The 26,140-nt window shown below is 34.2% G+C and overlaps 3 protein-coding genes across 8 annotated transcripts; 1 reads left to right on the top strand and 2 right to left on the bottom strand.

Annotated features, from left to right (window-relative positions):
• LOC105179196 (polycomb group protein EMBRYONIC FLOWER 2) lies at positions 1-14,999 on the bottom strand. Of its 6 annotated transcripts, XM_020691268.1 has the most exons (24): positions 14,896-14,999; positions 14,670-14,729; positions 14,336-14,446; positions 13,940-14,049; positions 13,464-13,632; positions 13,156-13,211; positions 12,472-12,586; positions 12,224-12,383; positions 12,096-12,137; positions 10,948-11,087; positions 9,650-9,709; positions 9,398-9,519; positions 8,970-9,034; positions 7,264-7,316; positions 7,122-7,175; positions 6,980-7,039; positions 6,533-6,579; positions 6,309-6,430; positions 5,550-5,730; positions 4,765-4,813; positions 3,898-3,981; positions 2,691-2,770; positions 1,014-1,103; positions 1-442 (listed from the first exon to the last, which is right to left on the bottom strand). In XM_020691268.1, exons 5-24 carry the CDS (start codon positions 13,587-13,589, stop codon positions 328-330), a joined length of 1,821 nt encoding a protein of 606 aa, XP_020546927.1. In that variant the 5' UTR covers positions 13,590-13,632; positions 13,940-14,049; positions 14,336-14,446; positions 14,670-14,729; positions 14,896-14,999; the 3' UTR covers positions 1-327. The 6 variants fall into 6 exon arrangements, with proteins under 6 accessions (XP_020546927.1, XP_011101089.1, XP_020546924.1 ...); XM_011102787.2 differs by lacking the exon at positions 13,940-14,049; XM_020691265.1 differs by lacking the exon at positions 13,940-14,049 and having other exon boundaries at positions 5,550-5,727.
• A 1,904-nt stretch (positions 15,000-16,903) lies between these two features.
• LOC105179195 (ras-related protein RABD2a-like) lies at positions 16,904-21,000 on the bottom strand. The gene is made up of 8 exons (XM_011102784.2): positions 20,813-21,000; positions 19,853-19,925; positions 18,803-18,850; positions 18,668-18,715; positions 17,953-18,024; positions 17,708-17,863; positions 17,523-17,626; positions 16,904-17,348 (listed from the first exon to the last, which is right to left on the bottom strand). The coding sequence occupies exons 1-8, from the start codon at positions 20,824-20,826 to the stop codon at positions 17,255-17,257; spliced, it is 609 nt and encodes a 202-aa protein (XP_011101086.1). The 5' UTR covers positions 20,827-21,000; the 3' UTR covers positions 16,904-17,254.
• A 2,587-nt stretch (positions 21,001-23,587) lies between these two features.
• On the top strand, positions 23,588-25,859 carry LOC105179194 (protein mago nashi homolog). The gene is made up of 3 exons (XM_011102783.2): positions 23,588-23,875; positions 23,967-24,143; positions 25,410-25,859. The coding sequence occupies exons 1-3, from the start codon at positions 23,657-23,659 to the stop codon at positions 25,467-25,469; spliced, it is 456 nt and encodes a 151-aa protein (XP_011101085.1). The 5' UTR covers positions 23,588-23,656; the 3' UTR covers positions 25,470-25,859.
• Positions 25,860-26,140: the final 281 nt, after the last annotated feature.

The raw sequence follows: 26,140 nt of genomic DNA, 5'->3' as shown, positions 1-26,140 counted from the left end.
TAAACGTAATGGAATAATAATTATAAGTGTAAACTTGGGCAATGTACAAGATGACAAATAAAGTTTTCGAACTTTCTGTGAAAATAACTTAGAAATGATTTTTCATGTACAACAACGTACCCAATAACCAGAGCAAATTTCATGGCTATGAAAATTAGCAAAAGGATAAAAAGGGTTGAGTTGATATTGTGCATGATTCTCAAGCCTAAAGATAAACCATTTAAGTCCAAATAATGATGACCTCAACTGCCGTCTGCTGAAGCTACACCAGACGCACCTCAGTCGATTATATGCCAAAGAGGAAGATCATTATTGCATCATGATTTCTCAGGGGTCTGCATCCTGGCCTTGGAATTGCTCAAGAATTATATTGCAGTTGTTCATTGTACGAGCATCAAGAAGACCATGATTCCAGAGTTTTATCATAAATAATCTCCAACACCTGCCAGAGATGTAACAACACAATTAAGTGGGACCTAGTGTAAAATGAATAAGACGTGCAAATCAAAATGCAAGCATCACGAGAGGTACTTCATAAGAATGATCAAGTGATTGGCTGTAAGATTCGATGCTGTTTGCTTTCGAGGCATATTAGAGCCTGATGTAGCAAATCTCGTTCATGACATAAAGCCCTAGCCTATTGCCAAACATAGGCTTCGCGATATAAGTTGCACCACAGTATCTGTTGCCTCATCACATGAGCTCAGAAAAAGCGTTTTGTTGAGTGCAATCCACGAATTTTCGAAAGCCAGATGGGAAGATGTTGAACTAGTTCAGTGGCATCATGTATGCGTTCATTTTTAACGAAATTTTGGGAAGAAGGAAGGAAATTTTATTAGACATAATGACTGAACAAAAGGGGATTGAGAACTCAATAAAATGGGACTAAGAAGTATCATAAACTCTGGAGTTCCTTCAGATCAGAAGAAAAGACACAGAATTATAGTACAGTGAGACTAGCTATGCCAATACTAGGTCTTTAGATGAAAATCGGGCATAGTAGAAGCAGCTACCAGTGTAATGCTGGTGTTCGAACAAGATCCTGTCCATGCAGCTTGGAAAAAGCCTCGCACGCCCAAGGAATATGACCATCTGCCAATACCCTGCCATCATGGCACAACCAGCACTCAGATGAAATTAATAATAATAACAATAATAATTAAAAAAAATGAAAAGGAAAATTCGCCTTGTTTCATGCATTTCACATACACCCAAGTCAAATCCTACTTCCCTGGCTGTTGTGCACAGGAGTTTAATCATGCAGAACCCTTATGTGCCACTAGTTGGCCCTTGAAAACAGGATCCAAAAAGCTATAAGCCTAGGAACATTAGTTGACAGGGGCAGGGTGCAAGAGCCATAAGTATATTATGTAGATTCTTTGTCCTGGAATTAGCGACATGTATGTTCATGACCAGTTGGTTTCCTTGTTAAGTTGTTAAACATGCAAGCATGGTCCAAACCCTGGCATGGAATTTGTTATCTTCGTAAACTCTTCACTAATTTTTTCTTGAAATAAAACTAAATGAAATGTATTAATACCAGTACAATACGTGTCAAATCCTAGAAGAACGAACCCTCTTGTTTACTCCTTCCCTCTGCTGCAGAGCAACTGACTCCATTTTTCTATCCAAACTTTCTTTCTTGGTCCTTTTTCTTTTTTTTTTTTTTCCTTAAATAAAAAATGTTTTCCGCAGCTTCTTTCTCCCCCATCTATTGTCTTCTTCCTAAGCTCATCCAGAAGGCCTTAGCATAATATCCACTTCTCTCTGCATGGTATGTTTTTCCTCCACCATCAATTCCTGTCATCTCTCATAGACTTCTTTCAGCCAATCATGAACCAAACATCTCTACCTAAAGTCTTCATCACCCCCATCTTCCACCATTTCTATCGTCGTGTCTATCTTCAGATTTGTGTTTGAAGCCATTCTGAATACACGTGTGTGATGTAATGAACTCTAAAGTGGCTTAGACTGCCACCCCCATTCCACAGGTGCCAGAGTGACGGGCTTCACCTGCAACTTATTTGACCTAGGGCACGTCCAGGTACAAGTTTAAACTATGCAGATGCTTTGGCAAACTTAATCAAACAAGTTCAAGATTTTAGTAAAAGACTAATGAAAAGGGGTGACATCTTAATATCATAACCTAAACTTTTGTAATGCATATCATCATCACCATCTCTTGTTCTCGTTATGTACTTCAATATTATATATATAGATATACATGTATAACTGCATATTAATATATATTTATATATAATCTATTCATTCTTATGTTTCCAACTTTATAAGATTAGAAGAACAGTGAAAATCCCTATCTATGTTCATGTGACTTCATACAACCTGGCAATTTTAGCTAGCTTAAGTGCTCAGATGACCATCTATAAATAATCAATTCTTATCTCTAAAAGTAACACCCATAAAAAGAAATTTTGAACAGTTCAGTCCCTACTTGATTGATGTCTTTCTAGAAGCTGACTCATGGAAATGCTTCTTCTTGGAATTATAAATAGTCATCATCATCTGGCCCTATTATGGTAAAGTGGCAAGATGTGTGGAATGTGGATACACACATTAAAGTATAAAGTCTTTTAGAAATACATCATGGGTGTGTATAACATAATGGAGAAGATCCTCAAGAAATATTGAAATACAAAATGAAAGAGATGAAAACTTAAGAAGTTGCTGACCTTTGCTTCCTAACAAAAGAATTCCACAGATGCATCAACTGCTTCTCATCCTTCGTAACATCCACAAAGTCATCAAGCATCTGCTCAACATCAGTAGAAGTGCCACATGATAAGTTTCCAAAAGAGTAAGGGGGAAAAAAGCCTGAAGCTATTCCAAAAGATGTTTGATTTGGAAATTATAACCAAATAGACAATCAGAAATTAAAACCAAATAGCCCATGTGCTGCACTTGAATGTATCATTTTATGTTCCTCTGCATAAACCTACACCCTCTAGTCTAGCCTGCAGGAACTACGACACATGCAAGAGAGTTAGAATTTTGAAGATTGGAACCTAGTAAAGGATGAAATTCTGAGAAATCAAGTGTCTGCCCAAAGTGGCTGACATTCCTGTTTCCGAGGCCACTGGACAATTCTATCCGCTTGCATGACGTGAATGCACATAAGCGCATAACATACTTCTCAAATTGATCAATTTACTAAAACCTTCTTTTATTGATAGAGAACATGCAGATTAACATATTTGAACATTTTCTATTGGTTGAGAATGTTTTCTCAAGTCCGCTTTCTGCTGTAAGAAAGATCCCATCCCCTAGAGATGGGCGAGAGAAAACTAATGAGAAACCAAAATCATTTTGACCCAGGAGGATAGTGCTTAGGTTTTGAACTACTGTTGATGTTGAAATGCTAAGCCATGTATTATATAAGCATTGTCACTGAACTATGTAAACTCAGGTATAGAAAACTAAGATATATTTTGGCATCTGGGTTGAAAGCTATTGCCAGGTCCAGGTTTGTGTTTCTATGGCAGTGCAAGAGATCTTATTACTGATACCAAAGAAACTTGAACTTTATATCACTTGGACCTATGCAACTCGGAGAGATAACGTAAAGGAGGTCTACAATCAGTTGAGACTGGAGTGTTCATCACATGTTTGATTTCTATATGCAAGCATTCATACCAATGCTCATCTGCAAACAAAGATCACCTACTATATTGAACAAATATGCAATTCCAATCAGACACAACTTAGTTCACTTTTGCTTCTGGAACCTAAGTCTGCACACTCTAGTCTTTTTTTACCTAGCCGCATACAAAAGAACCCTCAATTATGTGAAAGTGAACCTCAAGAAGCAGGTCATATGCACATGATAGTAAGATGCAACAACAAATACAAAACTAGAGGTGTTCAGAAGAGACAGCAAACCCTTCTATCTTCAAGATCTGCAACATCATCATCGACTTCATCCTCACTGTCCCGATCTGATAGAACTTGCTCCATGGCCATCGGCTGTATTAATTAAAAAAATTCATTTTCAAATATATTTATTAACATATATATTCTCAAATGTTTTCTTCATAAGTACGTCGACTATATTGCTATGCAAAATATATCTAAGGATAGATATAAATTGCATCGAGAATGTGCATAATCCAGGCTGCAAAGTAAAAATCATTCAGAAACAAAGACAATGCAGTTAAAACACATCAAAAACAGGTATACGACAACAATGATACTTTCAAAACATTAAAACAGGAATGACCGTCAAAGAGGAGGGGGCAAAGAAACAGCAAAGTTGAAGCAGATACCACACGGGACCCCAAACATCCATTAGCACAGTGTCAGAAATAGAACCAAATCTGGACATGCATCTACGAGGTGAGAGATTGCATCCTTAAGAATGTCAAAAGTATACTGGTATATAAAAATAACTTTGGGTAACAAGCTTTTCAGCATGAAGATTTTGGATCGACTGGCAAGATTACACTATGTGGGCCACACCATACTTGTACTTTAGTGTTGAAGAACAACAAATATCATGAAGCTAGCTGCCACCTAATCCTGATGATTTACATAACAAAAAATAGTGCACAAGTTTTTCCCTAAACCAACATCTTTTCCATCGTCTATACCTCAATAGAGTTTTAAGGACCATGTGAAAAAGCATTTCTTAGTTCTGAATCAGATAGAATAGTACTTCACTGAAGCATTAACAGAAACTGCAGGAGCATGAATCCAGTTCACGTATCAAACTGCACTTTTTAAGTAGAATAAATGAAGTTAAAGACTCACTTGAGCTCTATGTGAGTGAAAGAACTGCCGTTTCTGCAAGAGAGCACGACTGGGAGAAAAATTGGAAATTGAATATCAGTCAGTTCCAAACATTAAATCAAAATCAGGGTATAGAAATACAGATAAGAACTTAAATTACAGTGGGAAAAATCAATGTCGGTCAATGTCAAAGCCTAATCATAATATGGTATATTTCTACGAATAACAAGAGTAAATTATAATGGTTGACATCTGAATGCTTAATGACAGAGACATTTCATCTACTTGGAGTTGGTTCAACCACAAGGCCAACTAATAACTAGAAAGAATGAGCTAAAAAGTGTGAAGTCTTCACTAGATAATGCTCAAAAGATTAGTCCAGCCAATGAGGAATCATCCAACCCCCAAAAGGGTTGGCCAATCATGGCAACCTTGCAATTAAAATTTGCAAGTAGTCATAAGGAACCTAATTCCTAGCATAGCTCAATAATTTTATTGGCAATCATGTCTAAACGGCTTAATTTGTTTTTCCAATACGGGGTTTTATCTTCTGTGCCACTAGGTGAATCTTCAGCGCATTTCTATTTATCTTTCATTTTTCTGAAAATGCATTATATTCCAAATATAAATGTACAAACTACCTTAAAAATACAATCCGAACTTGTATGAGAAGCACTTGGTAGAATAGTATAATAGATGACGAATACAATAATGAGTTAGAGGTTCTGAAGCTTGCAAAGATAAATTTTATGACTTCTACTCTAATTAACAGAATCTTCTAGTTAATGCATCACGAGTGAACTTACTTTCTGGGGTCAGAGCGTTCAACAGATAACTTTCTCGTCTTCGCAAACTGTAGTAATGCTGGAGGTGTGAGGTTGCTAGCAGGTAATGACTGAACACATTCAGGGTCTGCATATGAATGAGCTGTGGCAGATGAAACTCTGGGACTGGATGCATCACGATCCCCACTCTCTGCTACACCTACTAAAAGTTAGATTTACTTTCCCTTTCGATCTATCTATAGCTATATCTACCTATCTATCTACAGACACACATAACTATAGAAACACATACATATATAGGTTCTATTTGTTTTGTATCAAATTCTAGGTTAGTTGGCCTTGTCCACAACTGGGGGAAGAGACGTGAGACCAACTGTTGGTGTAAACAATTTCCAGCTTCATCTTGCAGTCCAGAAGAAATTTAAGGAATCCAAGTGGTTAAAAGATGAACCTAATAAATTAATACATTTTCCCAAACCAAGAAACTAGATAAAAACTCAGTTTTACAAATTTTCTTTTATGGATATGCTGTTGCTCATATCATCGAACAGGTGGGCTCAGGCAACCACACACAAGGAAACTTTCATCATTCCTTAAACAATAATTGGTCCACAACGACGTCCCAGCAACATGAAAACATAGCAAGAGAATAAGCTTATCTCAGCTCCAAGGCAAGCTCTCAGTGCACTACCATCTACTGTTAGACTTAAAAATTGTAGCTAAATACACAGGAAGAAAAAATAGCTGAAAAAACAAAATTGATAATCCAAAATAAGTTACCATCAGTCTTTTCTCTAAGCTCATTGACTGATCCTGGAAGTTCGGAATCCAAAATAAGGGGATGCACATGCTTTGAACTTTGAACTAGGCTCTTCAATTTTCTACGCCGTGTTGCTTTTGAACTGTAGTGCAGTTGATTCCATAGCATTTGACATCAAAAATTCAAGCAGGGCAAGGAATTTCCATAATTTAGAGTATCCAAATAAAATATAGAATAAGCATACCAAAAGAAAAAAGTTTGTTGCTTAGGATCAATACCAGCTGCAACAATCTGCATATCATACTGGAAAAGTTAGTCAAGTTCCATGGAACAATTAGGAAAGAACATCTAACTACATCCATGTCTAAGTTTACAGCTTCAGTATCTATTTCTCAGAGTAGACCATTCAAGCTGGAGCAAAAATCCAAGGTTTTTAGCTATTATAGTAAAACAAAGTTGTCCTCAATTTCTAGAGACTGAATATATGTAATTAAAAGGTTCTGCAAAGTTTGTTTAATTAATTAAACAAAGGATTTCATGAGTGTAACTAAAAGGCTATTTTCATGAGCATACATTAGCATGTTTAATATTCATCCGTTGGATACGACAACCACAACTGTATAAGTCATTGACAAGCATAACAAATCGCATTGACAACACAGGACCAACAACAATGAGGTGGCATCCTGACCTCAGATCTCCATGTATCAGTCTTGACAGAGACATTCACAGCTTGAAATTCTTCTGTCACCTACACAATATGACCGGGAGTAAGAATAGTAATTCAAATACCAAGGCAGTAGAATCTTTTAAAATAGATTCAGTTTACTAACCCAAAATTCGAAGTTGAAGAGGTCATGAGAGGAGGGTAAATGATATCTCAGACCCTGTGGAAGTCACAATAACAGCAGGGATTAAATCATAGTCCACAGACATTTTAGCAACAGGACATAAGAACATCAAGTTGGATGGTACCTTAAAGCTTGCGCATTTAACCAAACAAAAAGGGCATGCAAAGTCCTCCGTCACTGTGTATAAAGATGCGAAGTCAAGCTTTTTCTAAATCTTTGCAGCAACTTGTAAGGATGAAATGCAAAGCTCACAAAGAGTTACAATTCAGATGAGATGATATTAACAAGAATTGATTACAAAAATCATGTTTTCTGAGAAATACACATAAAACAGAAGATCAGGACAAAATATTACAAATTCTATGAAACCTAGAAAATGGTATAATTAGTGAACACTCTACCAGAAGAAACACATGAAAAATATATCACGATTACAGGAATATGGTGACAGAGAAGAACTAAGGCATAACACCAAGACCCATGATACAATACAGCCACCCAACAGAGTATGTTGTCCACTATGCAGTAAATGCAAATTTCTTATCATTCTGGAAATTACAGCCACGCGACCTCTACTCTCGTCGTTTCAAAAAATGATTGTTGTCCGTAGTAGTCCCATAAAATAATATTTACCAAAAATCCAAGATAAAGTACTTACCAAATTTGGAGAGTCATAGAAAAATTTGGACATAACTGATATATTAGACCAGAAGTTCAGAGCTTATACAGTCATAAATAAAAGTGATCACACATTAATAGTCAATCTTTTACCTCCATAGCTCCACAATTTTCCAAAGGGTGATTGAGCTTTTAATGTGTATTTAGACAGAACTATAATGCATAACATACTACTAGTAAATCTTTTACCTCAACTATTTTTCCAGAGGGAACTTGAACCTTCAATGTGTACTTAGACAAAAACGGTAATGCATAACAGAATGACATGCACAGACCATTTCCATATAAAGCCTCTTTGTCTGCATAGGGAGAGAATCTAGTAAGACATGGAGAAAGAGACCAGCGCAACGTGGTTGATTCTGACCACAGCCTAATTTTGAATTAAGGCATCTAATTGTTCTTGCAGTATAGAAAGTCAGTAGTTGGACAAGGAATTTGCTTTGAAAACAGTCTGCAACTGACAAGTAAAATTATCTGTATAATTAATGCCCGGAATCTGAAGCATTATGGCCTCCACTTCATCTAACCAATCCCACTCTACGGAGGCAAGACATGAAGAGTGGATAAGTCTGATGCAGATGGGAAATGGCAATGATCCTTCTTTAAACTTTGGAAGGAGGGGCGGATTTCATAGATTACAAGTCTAACCCATATTTCCCTAGTACCAACAAAAGAATTGGCCAAGTACTAACTTACCCATGAAAAGGGATGCCAAGTACTCTCATTTGGTAAGCATGACATCTGTCATGAGTGTCATGTTGAAATTTAATATGGATGACAATTCAGGAGCTTCTTCACCCTAGAGTTTGATCATTTAGGATATCTTCTATTATTACCTTTTACAATATGGTATTGCATTGTGCAGTAGTGTCAATGAAAGAATAAAACAGATAAGAAAGTTTGTTTCCCATAAAGTAATAAAATCACAAAGATATTTTGTCTTGAGAAGCTGTTGAATTCAGGACATGATATGTTGAAGCCCAAGAAGAGTCAAGAATGTGGTTCATCTTACAAGAAAAGTGTGTGTTTCCTTAAGCACATTGCATTCAGATATGACAAACAAGAAGCAAGTACTATTAAACTTGAAAGTAACAGAACAAGCTTTTGGTCATCGAATCAAAGCAGTTACCAGAAAACTGGTAGCCAAATTACCTTCAGTCCTCTGCAACTTGTTATTATAGTATTTGTAGTTGAAAACAACATTTCCAGTCCTCAACCTAAACAGCATTTACCAAGAAGAACAGTTAACTCCTGAAATACTATGCAACTACAAAACGTCCTGACCAAACCACAAAAGCAATGAGATGAGCATATACAATCATATGTCTTAATAAGCATTGAGGTCCCTATAAATTTGGCAAGAGGTCATTGAATTCAGATAGAGCATTCTCATGAGAAGTAGATTGCCAGTACAAAGGGCATGATGAGGCAAATGAAAGATGATCATGGTGTAAACTGATTTTGACAAAATGGATTACTTTAATAGAGAAAAGTTGTCTGGCAATGCCATTTATGAGTGTTACATATGTGCATATGTTTGAGAAAGAGCATGGGAAGAATGAAACTGGCAGAGGGTTCACCTAATAATCTGAGGCAAAGTAGATGAAGGGATGTCACTGTATGCGAACGAGTCATATGGAGATCTCTCCCTCGCCCCAATTTCTTCTGCTGCAATGCGGACTTGCAGTTGTTGAGACATAGCCTTCAATAAAGCAGATAGCAAAACAAAATGTGACCAACAACAAACACTTTTTCCGCAGAACAACCTCCAAAATCATGAAGACAGGTTCTCTGAAAATAAAGCAGGTTTTCATCCTAGAGAGGGGGGTTACCGTGGATCCAGCATGAGGACTATGAAATGAAAAACATTTGTCTTCTCCAAAACAGCTTGTCTGCAAGAAAGGGACGAATTAAGTTAAGGTGGCAAAAGGCCATAGATGACGGCAACATCTGCAAAGAAAATACTCAAACTGCGTGAGAGGCAATGTCCACGACATAATAAAACTTGAGTATTCATTAATGCATTAACCTACATTTTTTTCATATAGAAAAAAAAGCAATAGCTTTTCTTTTGGGTGTGGGTGGAATGCTGGGTTGTTAAGGAGGAAGAGTTTACAAACCTAGTAACAATTCTCTTTTTTTTTTTTTTTTTGGTAGGGGGTGGAGGGGTTTACAAGTAAGGTCCTGGGATGTTGAGAAGCAAGAGCCTTGTGTTTTAGAAACCATTAGCTGCAACATTCAGGGGCAGGTCTGAACAGACAACAAAAGTCAAAGTCCTTCTATATTGCCAGGTCAATCAACAAGCTCAAGACATCTTCCAGCAGGCTCCACTGGAGAGTTTTGAATCAAGCCCAAAGAATAAGATCAGTGTTGAGGTTAGACACGGACACTGCATTAATTGTCTGGATTACACTAACATTTTTCCCAGTTGGGCTTCAGTCTGATGATTAATTTCAGGTGCTGCTGCTTCTGTAGGCTTTTACACCAAATGAATTTCATACAATATTATGGATGATGTCGGATACAAAATGCAAATACATTGGCAGATGAAAACTCCTGCAGTGCCTTAATAAGTTAATCTGATCAAATGCATAACTTAAAAAATACTACCTCTGCTCCAAAATGACGATTACTGTTGATCTAGATTGGGGTTTTAGGTGTGATGCATTCTGTATTTTACATTATTGTCATTAAAAGGGGTGGTTAAAATTCTGTGGCATTATGTCAGTTTAACTAAGAGTAGCTTCGGAAAAAAATCATTTAGGAAATGAGGCCGTATTTTTGGACATTCTAAAAATCTGATCTCAAATTTGGGTTCAGAGGGAGCAGAATTCAATGGAACGCTCCAAAGATATTTCAAGGAAAGATTAAGTAGAAAAAAGGGGAAAAGAAATAAGAAAATAACTCCTCCAAACAAATAGTAAACAGAACACTCAAGTAAAGTACTACAGTAAAGTTGAAGGTAGATGAAGAAATAAGAAAAAAAAAAGGGAAATATAGATGAGAAAATGCAAAAGTTCAAGATCCATTCTTCCACCAAGCCAATAACATAAGGGTAATTCATGCTTGGATATGAAGCACCATCAACAACTAAGTACATGTAATCAAGAACTTATGTCAAATTCAATACCTTCAGGAAGCATGAATGCAAATCGACAGTTGACAGCATCTCAGCCCTCTCACCGCTACTCAAGTTCAAAGACTTCTCCCATGATAAGTGAAGCAACTCCATTGGAATTTTACCCAAGAAGCAGTGGCCTCCAACATTAGCTATCATAAAAAAGGAAGCATATTAATGAAGATGTTAACAAAAAGAGAACATAAGAGGCGAAATGAAAAAACATATGAGAGACAGTAACTAGAGCAATATTAAATAAAATTTTAATATCAAAGAGTATTTGTTGATCAGCTTATTCATCGTTGTCTTTGCTCGGTCCAGATAGGTAGGTATCAAATAATGATGTTCCTTAGAGCAAAGGCTATGGCACCTAGTATAAACACCAACCCCTAGGGGAAGGCCACAACTTCCATACTTATAGCGGAGTCATCATTTAGTAAACCGAAGAAGCCAAAATTGACTCCTTTGTAACCTCCAAGTTTACCTAATCCCAGGCCAGGTGAATATAATGATAGAGAATGCACGTTATGACATAACAGTTTTCTTTCGAATACACCCATGCCTTATAAAAAGGAATGAAAGAAGTAGGCAATTCCCAGAATACAGGTGCAACATTAGCTAACTGATCTAATCTTCATATGTTAAAAAATTTATTGATCCTCACAAAAGCATGCAATCATAAAACAAGCTTCCTTTACCAATTGGATGGCTCAAAAAACAAGAGTAGAGCAACCACAGGAATGGTGCTTTCATCTGTGAATAATATTTGCAATACTTTTATAGCATGTAAGTTTATGAATCAAACTGAAGTTACAAGTAATACAAATTAACCTCATGAGAACAGGTTATATTTGACAAGTTACAAAAATTTTCAGTTCATTGTTTACAATCCGCTCATGAAGATTAAAAAATGTCAGATGATGAAGGGAAAACCACCACGTACTCAAAACTCAACATAAATTGGCCAGCCAACCAAAAAATAGCTCAATAAAGGACACAACTAATATTAGTTTCTGAAATAGAAATATACATGCAGAAAATAGCTGCTTCTCTAAGAAATTAAGCAGAAAATATTCAGTATGCAAGCATATGCCACAAAACTAATTTTTCCAACTAATACGCGAATATATATCAGCTTTTCCAACTAATGAACAACTCACCTGGAAATAATGACCCACCAACATGCTCCTTAAACAACTCGGCTGCAAAAGGCAGCAGCATGAAAATTTGCCAAAGAACCATTGACATTGACATAGACACCAAATAAACAGAAGTAGAAGCAGCATACCACAGCTCACAAACAAAATCGAAAGAGAACCAGATTTGACTTCTGCTGATAGTTTGTTAATCTCAGGAAGAATAAAATTTGCTTGATCTTGGTTCATTCTATCATCTCCAGTGCATTTCATCAATATACATTCTCGACTGTAACGATAAACTGCTGAATCCTGCAACAAAATGAAATCAGGAAGAGAAACAATAGAAGAAAGGAGAAAAGTGAAATATCCAAGTAGATGAACTGAACTCAGACACTACCTCTACAACTGCAGGGCTATAAACTGGTCTTGCCAACAATATACACAAAGGAAATAGACTTTGAATTCGAGTTTCATCATTTACAGTTGATGGTAGAGATATTTTCATTTCAATCCTAGGAAATAAGATAAGATAGAAGTAAAATGTGTTAGTCACGTTACTCCAATTCCAAAATATGCATCCAAGAATAATACCAGACACACATTAACTGAGTGAATCAAATGAAAAATCTCAGGAAGTAAAAATAAATCATTGGTGGTAATTATAGTTAGAGGCAAGGTGGATAGCAGCTTCTAGAAAAGATATTCAGAACTATGTATGCATGAATTTCATTTTACTCTGAGAACTTTAAGCACCTGGAATTTGTGGACCCAAAAGTTACAGGTTTGCTCTGTCAAAAATTATGAGGCGACCAGACTCAACTTTTGATTAAAAAAGTAGCGCACAGCAAGGAAAGTTACAAGCCAGGATATAAAAAAGCCGAAAGACAACCAAAATGATGTTGTCCTCCCATTAAACAACAATCAAAGGACACCAAAAACCAAAAATTTGTAAGATAGTAGGAGGACCATTCCTTATCGGACTAATTTTTCAGAATTCCTAATATATTATGGCTGCTGAGAATTAAAAAATGTCAAGAACGGGCAATCATGATGAACACTAATATATTTTGAAGAGTTATACCTTTTCTTGTGTTTTGCTTGTATTTTGTATCGCAGACATCTCTGAAGGAAGGATGGCTGCAGAAAAATCTGCCTTTAGTACCCAACTAGAATAAAAACCCATGACAAAAAAATGATGGAATTCAATATGTTGATTCCTGCGTCTATTATGCTTATAAACATACATGAAGTAATTCTGAATTGGTCCTCCAGAAATAGAATCACATTATCCCAACATAAATTGAAAAGAAAAATTATTGAATAAATATAAAAAAAACAAAGAAACAGGCGTTCAAGGGAGAAAAAGGCAGCAAGAAGGAAGAAACTTACATTTCTAACAGCACGACGCTGAAGAATATTGTACAACTCAACTGGTTTGCAGTAAATTGAAAGGCTCTCCTCAGCTGCAATTTGCTCTTCTGCAGATAAATGTGCATGGGGATCTTGGCGACACATATGCTCTGCACCTCTAGAGTAACTGCAATTGCAAGCACAATTCCTGTTCCAAGAATTAGATAGCACTGAGATCTCAGATGACATCCAAAAATCACATTCCAACTGTGGTCACCTTACTCAAAACTTAAGATATCAAATTCATGAGTATGGTCATGAGTCTGTCTGCCATTTGACAAATTAACAATGAGAGAAAAATGATATTGCTAATTCAGATTGAGGATTCCAAGATCAACTAATATCCCATGAACTTATTCATTTCTCTCTCTGGAGTACATATAATACTTACATTTTGTTTTATAGAGGATTCTATGAATAACAACTTTATTTGTAGACAACTTTGCAGCCATTACCATGTCTGAACAACTGAATTCAGAACATAAGAATCAGTGTCATGCAATTGACCAAAATGTGCAGCAATCTTGCAATTGCCAACCTTCCACTACAAAGTCAAATTTGTACTCTGTAAGAAATCAAAACAAATATTTTAGGATTTTTATGTCTAAACCACCAGAGCTTAGGGAAACAGCCAACTCTTAAATTCACTTAAATGGTGTAGGGCATGCCACGATTTCCGAAACTGCTTACTTTTTATCATATCCTACCATTAATCCGAGTAAGAGTGGATGAAGTGAAACTATGAACAAATAAATTTGACGCAAATTACAAAACCGCAAAGTCGCTTGGTGCCTTAATCAGCTGCACAGCGTGAGAATGCTTGAGTGTCAGTTAGCTGATGAGAGACTTACGCAGTTTCACGAGCCACAAGAGGTATTCCTGGCATCCTTGCTAGACAATATTGATGAGGTTATTCATAGCTCCAAGATTTCCTCCCAAGTTTCCAAACAAAAATCTAAAACCTGAAACCAGCACCACAATTGAAACCATCGACATTCAATGACAAATAAAATTTGAAAAAAACAAAAAAACAAAAAAAGCCGAGTACTTGATAGTTGAATTGAAATATTAACCCTAGATATATGCATAAAGCAATAGGATCTACAATTCACAGTTGAAGCAATACAGAAAAACTTAAATAGAAGACAACGCCTATCAAAAACTAAGCAAAGATCGTAAACTCACCGAGATTGACGATTAAAAGCCCTAATTAACTATTCCTTCCACGAGTAAATACCGCTGGACCTTCACTTGAAAAGAAAAATACAACAAAAGCTCGAGTTACAACAAACCAATTCTGTTATTCGATTTACCCAGGTATTCCGTATACGCAACATAGACACATTGGCGTATCATACGGATACATGTACATGTATACGGAAGCGTAGAGAGAGAAAGAGAGGTGTACTACCGAGTTGACTCGCATTAGCTGAGATGAACAGTGTGACCTGACAATGGTGCGTTTGTCCGTACTCGGCTTTTTGGCCGCAATTTTCTACCTTTACTATAGTTGGGGGAAAAAAACAGATAAACGCAAATTTTCTTTGTATTTTGATTTTTTGTCAAAATTAATTTAAATTTTAATAATATTTAAAACACATTAAATACTGCTAATTTTTTCCATTTTAAAATACATAGCTTCCTATTTATTTTTTTTAGGAAAAGCGGTTAACTATTATTTTTTTTAGATAAGTCTAATATAATTATTAATTTTAAATATTTATATCTTAACATTTGTCGACAATTATAACAATCATTTATTAATCTTAATATCAGATAATTATAGTGTATATACAATCAATATATATTATTAACGTATAATAATATAACACACGTTAAAAGGATTCGAACTCCTCAATTTCGTCAATTAAACTAGGCATCGACTTCATAAAATTATTTTATTAGTCAGCTTTTAGCATTTTTTATGATGATTTTTTATTATTATTTATAGTTAAAATAAATGCAATGTGTTCAATTGGGGAACATATTAAGGGATGGTTATATAAGATTTAAATACATATATACATCACATTACATTTTGTTTCTGCAATTAATATTGGGGGACGGAATCAGATATTTTATTCTATTGAAATTTAAGATTTTATAAGTTTATATTCGACTATGCTCAAAAAAGAGAAGTCAATTAATTCAAACTAGTCATTAATCAATATAAGATTAACTTTAGGGTCAAATACATTTTACACAATAAAGTATACCACCATCGTCAATTACCTCCATAAGCTAAATACCTTCAATTAATCCCGTATCTCTGCGATAATTAATTAATAAAAATGGACAAAAATATCATTGATTATTAATAATATGATATATTCATTTTAATGCTCAATAGTTAAATATAGGAATAGTTACATTTACATTCCTCATCTATTGCACAAATCATCCATTGGCAACATTTAAAACCTAAGATGCCCCTGTTGACTAGGTCACATTTAAAATAATTTTTCAAAAATAAAAATGCACTCAGGGGGATTTTTGTAATTATCAAAAGGTAAAAAAAGTGTCAAAGTAATATTTATGAAGATAAGTAATATGACCCCATATATTTTTATTATTATTTATACTAATTTTTAATTTAAATATAAATTATAATATTAACTTTTTTTTATTAAATCTTTATTTAAAATTGCACCTTTTAATAACTAAAATATTAAATTATTTAATTAATATATAAATTATCTCTTAGTAAAATTATTAAAAGAAAAAAATTTATTTATCCTTTATTTTTGTTTATAACTAAACTTTACTAAAATTAAAATTAATTTATGTATTATATTAGTCTCACATGGAGCGTAAATAATTTGAGTTGAATTAAATACATCATTTTTCCACTTGAATTATTATTAAACTTGAAAAATGCATACAGAATTTTGATTTAGTTAATGATTTATATCAAACACGAGCCAAATTCAGGCAATTAGATATTTTCTTAATAGAGCTCAAATCAAGTCTCTCATAAAATTCAGTGACTTCAAAGATTCATGAAAGATGGCACTTGTAATCTCAAGAGATACATCAAGACTCTGCATCAAATATACCATCAAGAGTAACTCCTTCACAAGATAACCTTAAATTAATTGGGCTCCAAAAAAAACAATAAACAAAAAAATGCTTTAGTAACCCCCATACTCGAGATATAGGTTGTAGACTTCGGGCACTTTTCCATTCAATTTTGTGATATTCACACATTTCCCATGTGCACAAACTCTTATATTCAAGTGGCTGATTCTCACGCACAATAAACCTTACAGAGTATGATGTTCAATGCCTAGGCAACTAGGACAAATGACTTCTCTGCCTCATATTTTCCATTCAGTTGCCAAATCCTCATTAATGAACAACATCATGATCACATAACGTTCATTAAAACAATACATCCAATCCATCGCAAGTAAGCAATATATTTGAAGATTATCCAATTCCAGATATATATATATATATAATGCAAAAAAAGACACCATATTACATAATTTTCCTAACGGGCCACATCTTTCTGAAAAGCTGGTTTAACCCAATATGGCATCACTACCAGTCGACATAACTAAGGGAAAGAAAAGCATAACAAAAACAATACTATTTAAAGTAAGCAATCCTTCTGTGATTTGTACAGGACATTTAGGAATAACACATAATTCAAAGAATCGAACTAATATAAGGAGCAGAACAGAAAAGCTTCGTCATTGTCGTGGTCAGTCTACTTGCCCAACACGGAGAGTGGGAAGTATAGCATCTCGAAGGACCCATTGACACCACTAAGAGCAGCAGCCACTCTTCTGGGCAACAGGTTGACCACGGATCTGCACACTAGGTGGCCTTGCGTTGTTCAATGCAGGCTGACTTGCCATCCTGCAGTTTATGAGAAAAAAGAAGTTAAAAAAATGTTTAGCAAAGAGGACCCAGTACAGGTCAGCACAGATACAAAAAAAAGGTTATGACTAGGAAAAGTAATGAAACTTGCAATCAAAATGAAAAAAAGAATTTACACCGGAAAAAAGGGAACAAGCAAAAACAGAAGCAAACCTGTTCTTAATGTCAGCAGCCATAGCCATGAAAGCCTGTTCGACATTAGTGGCATTTTTTGCACTTGTCTCCATGAATGGAATGCCAATTTCATCAGCGAATGCCTTTTATAACAGCAACCAATGTATTTTAGCTACAGTTTCACTCAAAGAATAATACATATGTAATATAATACAAAATTCTACCTTTGCTGATTCATACGGCACAGCTCTTTTATCCGCAAGGTCAGACTTGTTTCCAACCAGAAGCTTGTTTACACTTTCACTAGCATATCGATCAATTTCACTCAACCATTGCTTCACATTGTTAAAGCTCTCTTGGTCGGTTATGTCATATACTATCTGCCAGAAATTGAAACCAAGTCGAGGATATATTTCAAAACACAAATTAAATTGCATATTGGAGGTAAAACTACAAGAAACAAACTTACTATAATGCCATGAGCCCCACGGTAGTAGCTACTAGTTATAGTTCTGAATCGTTCTTGCCCAGCAGTATCCCACTGCAAGGAAAAAAAGGTAAAACTAAATGTGAACAAACTGCGCTCCACAAAAGTCCATGTCCACCACAAGGGAAAAATTTGCAGGAATTAAACTGCAATCAAGTATCCATATCATTCAGAAGTATGAGATGAGAAGACAAAATCACAGCAAATAAATGTTAATACATAGAAGCACAATAAAAGAACCATTTCTTGAAAAGGCATAGTGAATTAAACTCTGGCAGGCTAGCAAAATTTTACTGCTAGTTGGAGAGTGAAAAAATTAGTGACAACTGTATACAATCACTATTCATTATAGAAGCAGTTAAATAATTCAAAGTAATCTTACTTGGAAATAACACAAGACACAAGGACATAAAATTGAATAATATTATCACTATTCCAGAAGACTTCTCACTGCACATTGCAAGATAAAGATTCTCAAAATTAACATATTCAAATGTTATATCAATGACGAAATGAGAAACTTATCCCATTTCTAAAAACATTGACATGAATGGATGTCAAATTTTAATCTCCATCAACAGTGATAAAAGACCCAGTGCCAAATTCTCTAATCACGAGAAACAAGAAAAAGATCCAGAGGTAACAGCATATTTTAAAAGTTGAAATAGGAGAATTGCACAATCAACAAAGTACTTACAATCTGAAGTTTAATAGTCTTCCCATCTTGCTCTACAGTTCGAATTTTCTGTAGAAGTAGAAACATAGCCAGAACTCAGAGTTATGATTATACTTATGTCAGGTAATACTTACAAGACAATAACTTAAGCCTTACAAAGTCAACACCAATTGTGCTGATGTAACTTTCGAGGTATGAATCGTCCTGTACCAGAAAGGATAATAAAAGCAAGTAAGTTCCAATTTCACCAAAAACTCTCAACACTTTATGGAGAACATGGTGAATCCGCCGAAAGCTGAACACTTCTTGTAATGACTTCTAAATTAAAATAGTTGCATTAATCTATAAACAACTAGGAAAATTTATTGACAATGTGTTGGCCAAACTAACAGAAGTCTTAGTATTACTTTCTCACTGTGCTATTTGGACGGATGGTTCTTAATTGATATTAATCAAATGCAAAAAAGGTAAAGCTTCCAATGCTTGTCCACAATTTCAACTTACAAAGAAATGTAGGAATTAACCAACTGCAACATACTGCATTGTCAGCTTAGTCAAAAAAAAGCAAAAAGTACAGCTGTCGATGTATACACCTTCAAAGCTGTAACAATTAAATGAAGAGCACTAATTCCCAAATTGAGCACTGTATAAAAGCATTCACACTATCGTAATGATATCAAGTTGTCCCCCAACTTGTCCAATCAGGAAGCTCGTAGGAGAAAATCATATATCCAATTGGCAAAGAAGCGCTCGTTCTCACTCTACTTAATATAAACAAGTTACAATACCATCCCTGGTTCATGGAAAATGAATCTCAGAGGTACTTCACATGATATGCTATTATTACATCTATGTTTAGTACATGATAAAAAACATGATCGAAAAATAAGAACAATCCTCTTCAGGAAACGTAGTTATGAAGTCAACGCAAGAGTAGCCACAACATTCTGTGAACATTGCCCTTTACCAATCTTTTAGCCTTGCTTGAATGCATGCTGCTATTTTTTAGTATATACCTAACTTTTGGCATATTGCTACTATCACATTCGGCCTTATTGCTTAAATTTGGACACTCTCCTGTAACATCTTTACCATTCTTTCCCCTTTATGAGTGCTTACATGAAAAATAGAAGGAACCATCCTAATCCTATATGCATTGAAAAAATTATTACAACAACCACAATCAAGCAAAATGTAGTGGCTTACAGCAAATCTCAGCAGAATACATGACTTGCCAACACCTGAATCTCCAATTAAAAGAAGTTTGAACAAGTAGTCACTGTAAGACACAACATCAAATGCCAAATGAGTTACATAATATCTTTCCAGATGCCAAAAAGTACATAGTAATGTAATTCCAGCTGTTGCCAAATATAAAAGTCTTTCTAACAGTATGCACCACTTCAGATAAAAAGATACTTCTCCAGTTATTAGTTTGATAGCTGAGTATGTGCTGAATATAATACTGTAGCCCATGATAGCAAATAGATTTATGGTTGCTTCTAGCAGAAACGAGAGAAGCTATGATTAACCAGCATATGCTGTAATTTATCAAATATTAATTTCATCAGCAGCAAGTCCTACCTAAACCAAATTATGTATCTGCAACTCCCCATGCAGAACACAATACACTGATCTACCCAATTTTTCTACAAGCACATAAGAGTGAATGACAGACGTAATCAATTAAATAGAAGAACCAAAAATACCGACTTGACCCCATAAGGAGTATGACGAGTAACTAAAACTAGGGTATCAGAAATCAACCTAAACCTAGTTTAACTTCAGGATCACATAGATCCCCAAAGTTGAAAAGAAAAAACTAAGAATACACTTTGATCATTCAAATAACACTTGATAGACTTTGTGTCAAAAGACATATACACTAACAAACGGACACAGCCAACAATTTCAACAAATTATTAATTCTGGAAAAAAAAAAAGAAAGAAATACAGATTTGCGATCAAACAATATATCAAATTCGCGGATCTAACAACATTGTATCAAGGGGGGATAAACAGGATTCGCAGCGTCCCAACCATCGCTGACGTGGATCTATCAAATTCAAAGGTATCACATAAACAGAATTCAATTCTGAAAAAAACCCTCGAACAATTTTACTTTTGCTTTCATTTCTTTCAGATGTAGGGATATAAGAGATTTACTATTCGGGAGTCATGATTGGATGCGATGATTCAACGGTGGGGAAGCCGGAATACCCTCCTCCCGACGGACGGAGATCGTTCGCGACACGGAAACGGGGTCGGAGGAGTTGACCGTGTTGACGGAGAGAGCGATTGTGATTAATGAAAAAGAATTAGAAATGAGAGCCAGATAGGATCTTCCGTATAAATATACGCGTAGAAGGCCGACACCGTAGGAGTGGGGAAGAGTTGTGAGAAAGTGATTTACTTTAATTACATGCCCACCCCATAAACAATTTTTAATATTCTTATAATATTGTTTTAATTAATTATAATAAATAAATTATAATAACTCATCTTAACATACTGAGCAAATACTTCAACTCAATCAATATATCGATATGATTAATAATTATAAATAAATTACTATAAAATAAAAACTGACATGTCTGGTAATACTCAAATCCAATTTTAACCTTAACCAATGGGCTAAGAAATCATTGTAAATATTGTCATCTTATTTCAATTAATCAATATCGTGAGTTAAATCTAAATATTTATTTATTTAGGTATTAGATAAAATATTTATTTTTAGAATATTAAATAACAAAGGTATTTAATTGTACCTATTAAATAATTTTATTTTGTATATTAATACTTTTTATAAATCTTTATTGAAAGTGTATACTATCTACAATTAAAAAACGCATATTTAATATTTGATGTTAATAACTACCTTTTAATTTTATCAAATTTATTTTTTATTAATCATAATAATTCAATGCATTTTACAACCTAAATTATAATAATTTATATATTGTCTGCTAAAATAATGCGACTTGGTTTTAATAAAAATATATTTAAATAATAAAAATACCTTGGCAAATTTTTAAATACCTAAATATAACTAAATTTAAGTATTATTGTGATCCGAATTCACCATCATTAATTATTTAATACTTGATGGTTTGATTTTGACGCGTAACATTCGTATAAATACAGATATTTAATTTTATAATTTATTTAATTAGAATAAAAAATTAGAGTATAAAAAAAGTTAAAAAGTAAAAGAGATATAGATAAAATGTTTGGTGCTTAGTTGATGAGAATAGATGGAGATCAAGTTAAATTGAATGTATATGAATTCCCTTCCAAGTCGAAGTTTGTTTATATCTAAACTTTAATGAAAAAGGATTAATTTATAAAATAATTGGAAAAAGATAATCATAAAAAAATATTTTTTATTGTTTCATGAATCTTTTATTATTTATATTTTTTAATAACTTAAATTATTCTAATATAACATTGATTAATTTATTTTATAATATAAAATAAAGAGAAATAATTAATAAATATAATTTAAAAAATAAGTATCCTCTTCTCAATTATTTTCTTTATATCATAGAACAAAAAATACTTATAATTTACTCACAATCATACTAAATAATTAAAAAATATTATTATTATTTGTCATCCAATTTCACCTTCTCTCTCCTCACATCAAACCAGACGAACCTCAACTTTCAAAGTTAAAGATCCCCAACAAACTTATACAATGTTTGGTTTTATTTTTGGCCCATCTCAACATGGTAAATGTTTGTCTTGATTTATTTTGAAAGTTTTTTGTGATGTTTTGAAACAGTGTCTCATTTATTTTTTGTCAAAATAAGTCTACACTAATTATAGGCTCTATAATTAAAAAAATTATATACATACTCATACATATATATAAATATATATAAAGAGACATGATTTTACAATGAAGAATAGTTTTTGATTCCTACTAAACAACATCAAACATACCATACTTATTTTATATTATCTCCAAAACAAATCAAAACATACACACTATTTATAACACATACTTATTTATTTTTATCTATCTATCTCCACAAAACACACCAAAATAAATTAAAAATGAAACCAAACGTAGTGATAATGTTTGTTTGTTTTATCATATTTTCAACACTTATCCAAATTCAACCAAGCCGAACATCACAACTATATCAAATTCAGATTACAAAATATTTGCAAAATTCTTTCCTCTAGAAAAAGAAAAATAAAAAAAAAAAAGAAACGTGGAGCTGTGATCAACAATAATTTTATAAGGTCAATTATTTTAATTATTCTTTAAAACTTCAATTACTATAACAATTAACTATTTTAGAATTGAGTTTATATAAGGGATAACTAAATTCTCGTTTTTTTAGATTTGGTGTAGTTATATGTAAATCTTTTATAATTTAAGAGATTATTTTTATTACTTTTAAAGTTTGCTGTCGTCTAACAAATAGATATATCCGTTAGTCAAAATCTATTGATTTTGTTGATATTAACAAAATAAAACTCGTATTTACCCCGCTTGATTTATTATTGATTTTTATTGTAGATCAAATAAATATTTTTATGGCCAAATTACCTTTGTATATCTTTACACATTAATGCATGATGGGAGGTGTATTTTCACTGTTATAAAAGTAGTTTGGTCATAAGAAATTTTATATTAATTTACAATAAGTTTGGAATAAGTCAAACAATGATAAATATAATTTCATTAAGTTTTTTTGTTAAAATCAACAAATTCAATCAATATTAATTAGAGGAGTGACCTATTTGTTAGACGAAAAGTCTCAGATTACTAAATGTAATTTTTCTAACTATATATATATATATATATATATATATAATTACACCAAACTTAAGAGCTATTGAATGTAACTATCACTTTATATAATTAACCATCCAAAATGAAGCCAAACACGCCCTTAGGTCGGTGGAACTAAAGCTAAAATGGGGGAAAAAAGATAAATATGAGACATTAGAAGTAGGCAACGGTTTAGCCCTGCGTCTCAATAAACACCGCCAATGGCAGACGGAGGGTACGACGGCGACTTCTACCTGCGATACTACGTCGGTCACAAAGGCAAATTCGGCCATGAATTCTTGGAATTTGAGTTCCGACCCGACGGCAAGCTCCGATATGCCAACAATTCCAACTACAAGAACGACACTATGATTCGCAAAGAGATCTTCCTCACCCCTGCCGTACTCAAGGAGTGCCGCCGTATCGTCGCTGATTCAGAAGTAACACCTCATCCGGCTTTTCCTTCCTTGACCGTCGTTTTCATGATTAGGGTTTCGAATGGTGAAAATATTTTTTTTTTTGGTGGTCCAGATAACGAAGGAAGATGATATCAATTGGCCGGAGCCAGATCGTGTTGGGAGGCAGGAGCTGGAGATTGTTATGGGGAATGAGCATATTTCTTTTACGACTTCGAAGATTGGTTCGCTTATGGATGTTCAGACGAGTAAAGATCCTGAGGGCTTGCGCATTTTTTACTATCTGGTTCAGGTATAAATTTTTTCTCATTCGAAGCTAATACAGTTGTTTTATTCAGGAATTATATCAAGGTCGGTTGACATGATACCAAAAGTGGATTCTGTGCATGTTTTAAGTTACTGGGTTTAGCTTGAATATGGTGGGGGTTGTTCGGTATTTAGGAATTTATTCAGGTGGGAATATCAGACTTTAAGCAAAAAGGAAGAAAAGGAGCTTTAAAGCTTGGTTTTATGTGTTTGCTCATTCATGTAAACAATCTGAGAATCACTTCGGTCTTCAATTGCTCGAGTCATTTCCTAGAAAGGCGAGGTATGGATTTATATGGTTGTATAACAAAAACAAAGGGAAATTGTTAGCAAAGATCTTTGCCTATTAAGAAGAGCTAGAGCTAAAGCTTTGTTCTTTTGCTATTTTTTCTAACTTCTGCAATGTGCTATGTGCCTAGTAATGATATGTATCTACTAGAGATATGGGGATGATGGGGCATGGACTTTATTTGGTTAGATGTTCAAGACAATCATAATGATCAATTATAAACAGCAAATTTGATTGTGTAGAGAACTACCCCTTTTAGGTGTCTGGATCACGTGCTCCATTTTTTTGGCATCAAGGTGTTTGATTCAAAGTTTATGAGTGACCCTACAGCTATCAAGTGTTAAAATCAGTCACTCGTTGCACTTGAAAACTAAGACCTTAATCTCGTCAGGGCCTGATAAGGAAACACCTATTGATTGGTGTTTAACCCTGATGGAAACAACTGGATCATTGTTAACTTTATCATAGCTTAGAAATTTACGATGTTAATCCTGGGTTCAGAGCCAACACAAAGGAACGGCCCTGAGAGGTATTGACCCTCCCCCCACCCACCAACAAAACTGTTCTCTTGAAACCAGTAGATAACTCTGTATACTATAGGAAGCTGTTCATAACCTTTACAAATCATGAGATGATGTAAGAAGAACAAGGCAATCCTGCCCAAGTGATCAATTATGCATAACTAACTCAATTGAACATGCATTTTTTATGCATGAGTATCTTGATGTTGGACGAATTATTGGATGAGAATTTGTGCAGCATTCTATATGTGATTGCAGTTGGTTATCTGTAATATGATTTTAGTTTGTCATTTTCTTATCATCTTTTTCCTGTTCTTCCCTGAAGCAGCACTATAACAACTTCATTGCCTTCAAGTAATAATGACTTGTTCATCAGATGAGGTTATAGTGTTCACTTAATTTGGGATCAATAAATGATGTTTATGGTCTTCCATTTTTGCAGGATCTGAAATGTTTGGTATTCTCTTTAATCTCACTACACTTCAAGATCAAACCCATATGAGGAGGGTAATGGTGCTACAGAGTTATTAATGCTGTGATCTGAACTTTTACCTTCTCTTTTGGACATCATTTTCCAGTTCTTGAATTGTTTGTGATTTGGTTTGAGGAGGTTGTGAGAAAGCTGATTTGACTGCTGTTATATTCTGAATCGACCACTGGAACTATACTTCACAAATACTTATCTCTGTTTCTGAAAAGGACGCATAGGTTTGGCATTCAATGTGTCAAGTCTGTCAGCCCAGTGCCAATGTCGATTACAGTAATTTTCTTGGAGTTAATTGACTTGTTTTCATGTATTCCAAGCTGAAAAACTTGCATGCTTTTAGCATCACGGACATGCCGTTGTTATTGATTGCCTTGTTTCAAATTTATCGTCCCTATTGTTCTTGAAGTAAATATTGCTAAAACGAATGAAGTCATTTGATATTTCATTTTAAATCTATTGCATAAAGTTCCTTCTAGTTTTAGTTTATTACATGTAATAGTTTAAATTTGGATACATATTTTTCTTGTATTTGATATAAATAAATCAAGTTATTATATAGTTCGACTTCTGCTCAATTTGATTAAATCCCGTAAAAGCTCGAATACTAATATGTTAGCTATCAAAGCATCAAGTAAATTGTTGGTGATGAGTAGGTTGCGATAGGCGGTGTTAACTACATGCTTTCC

This window comes from Sesamum indicum, unplaced genomic scaffold (assembly GCF_000512975.1).
Source record: "Sesamum indicum cultivar Zhongzhi No. 13 unplaced genomic scaffold, S_indicum_v1.0 scaffold00128, whole genome shotgun sequence".
Lineage (NCBI taxonomy): Eukaryota > Viridiplantae > Streptophyta > Magnoliopsida > Lamiales > Pedaliaceae > Sesamum > Sesamum indicum.
The sequence above is the reverse complement of the archived record's forward strand: the minus strand, read 5'-3'. Positions and strand labels throughout refer to the sequence as shown.

What these genes read in the sequence shown, in the direction of transcription:
- LOC105179195 (XM_011102784.2), bottom strand. An exon ending in AGACTATTAAACTTCAGATT is followed by an intron (nt 18,025 to 18,667) that starts GTAAGTACTTTG and finishes TTTTCCTTGCAG; the next exon opens with TGGGATACTGCTGGGCAAGA. An exon ending in GTGGGGCTCATGGCATTATA is followed by an intron (nt 17,864 to 17,952) that starts GTAAGTTTGTTT and finishes AATTTCTGGCAG; the next exon opens with ATAGTATATGACATAACCGA.
- LOC105179194 (XM_011102783.2), top strand. Translation starts at nt 23,657, where the DNA reads ATGGCAGACGGAGGGTACGACGGCGACTTCTACCTGCGATACTACGTC. An exon ending in GTATCGTCGCTGATTCAGAA is followed by an intron (nt 23,876 to 23,966) that starts GTAACACCTCAT and finishes TTGGTGGTCCAG; the next exon opens with ATAACGAAGGAAGATGATAT. An exon ending in TTTTTTACTATCTGGTTCAG is followed by an intron (nt 24,144 to 25,409) that starts GTATAAATTTTT and finishes CCATTTTTGCAG; the next exon opens with GATCTGAAATGTTTGGTATT.
- LOC105179196 (XM_011102787.2), bottom strand. Translation starts at nt 14,370, where the DNA reads ATGCCAGGAATACCTCTTGTGGCTCGTGAAACTGC. An exon ending in CAACAAACTTTTTTCTTTTG is followed by an intron (nt 6,431 to 6,532) that starts GTATGCTTATTC and finishes ACTGCACTACAG; the next exon opens with TTCAAAAGCAACACGGCGTA. An exon ending in TCTTTTGTTAGGAAGCAAAG is followed by an intron (nt 1,104 to 2,690) that starts GTCAGCAACTTC and finishes CCATGATGGCAG; the next exon opens with GGTATTGGCAGATGGTCATA.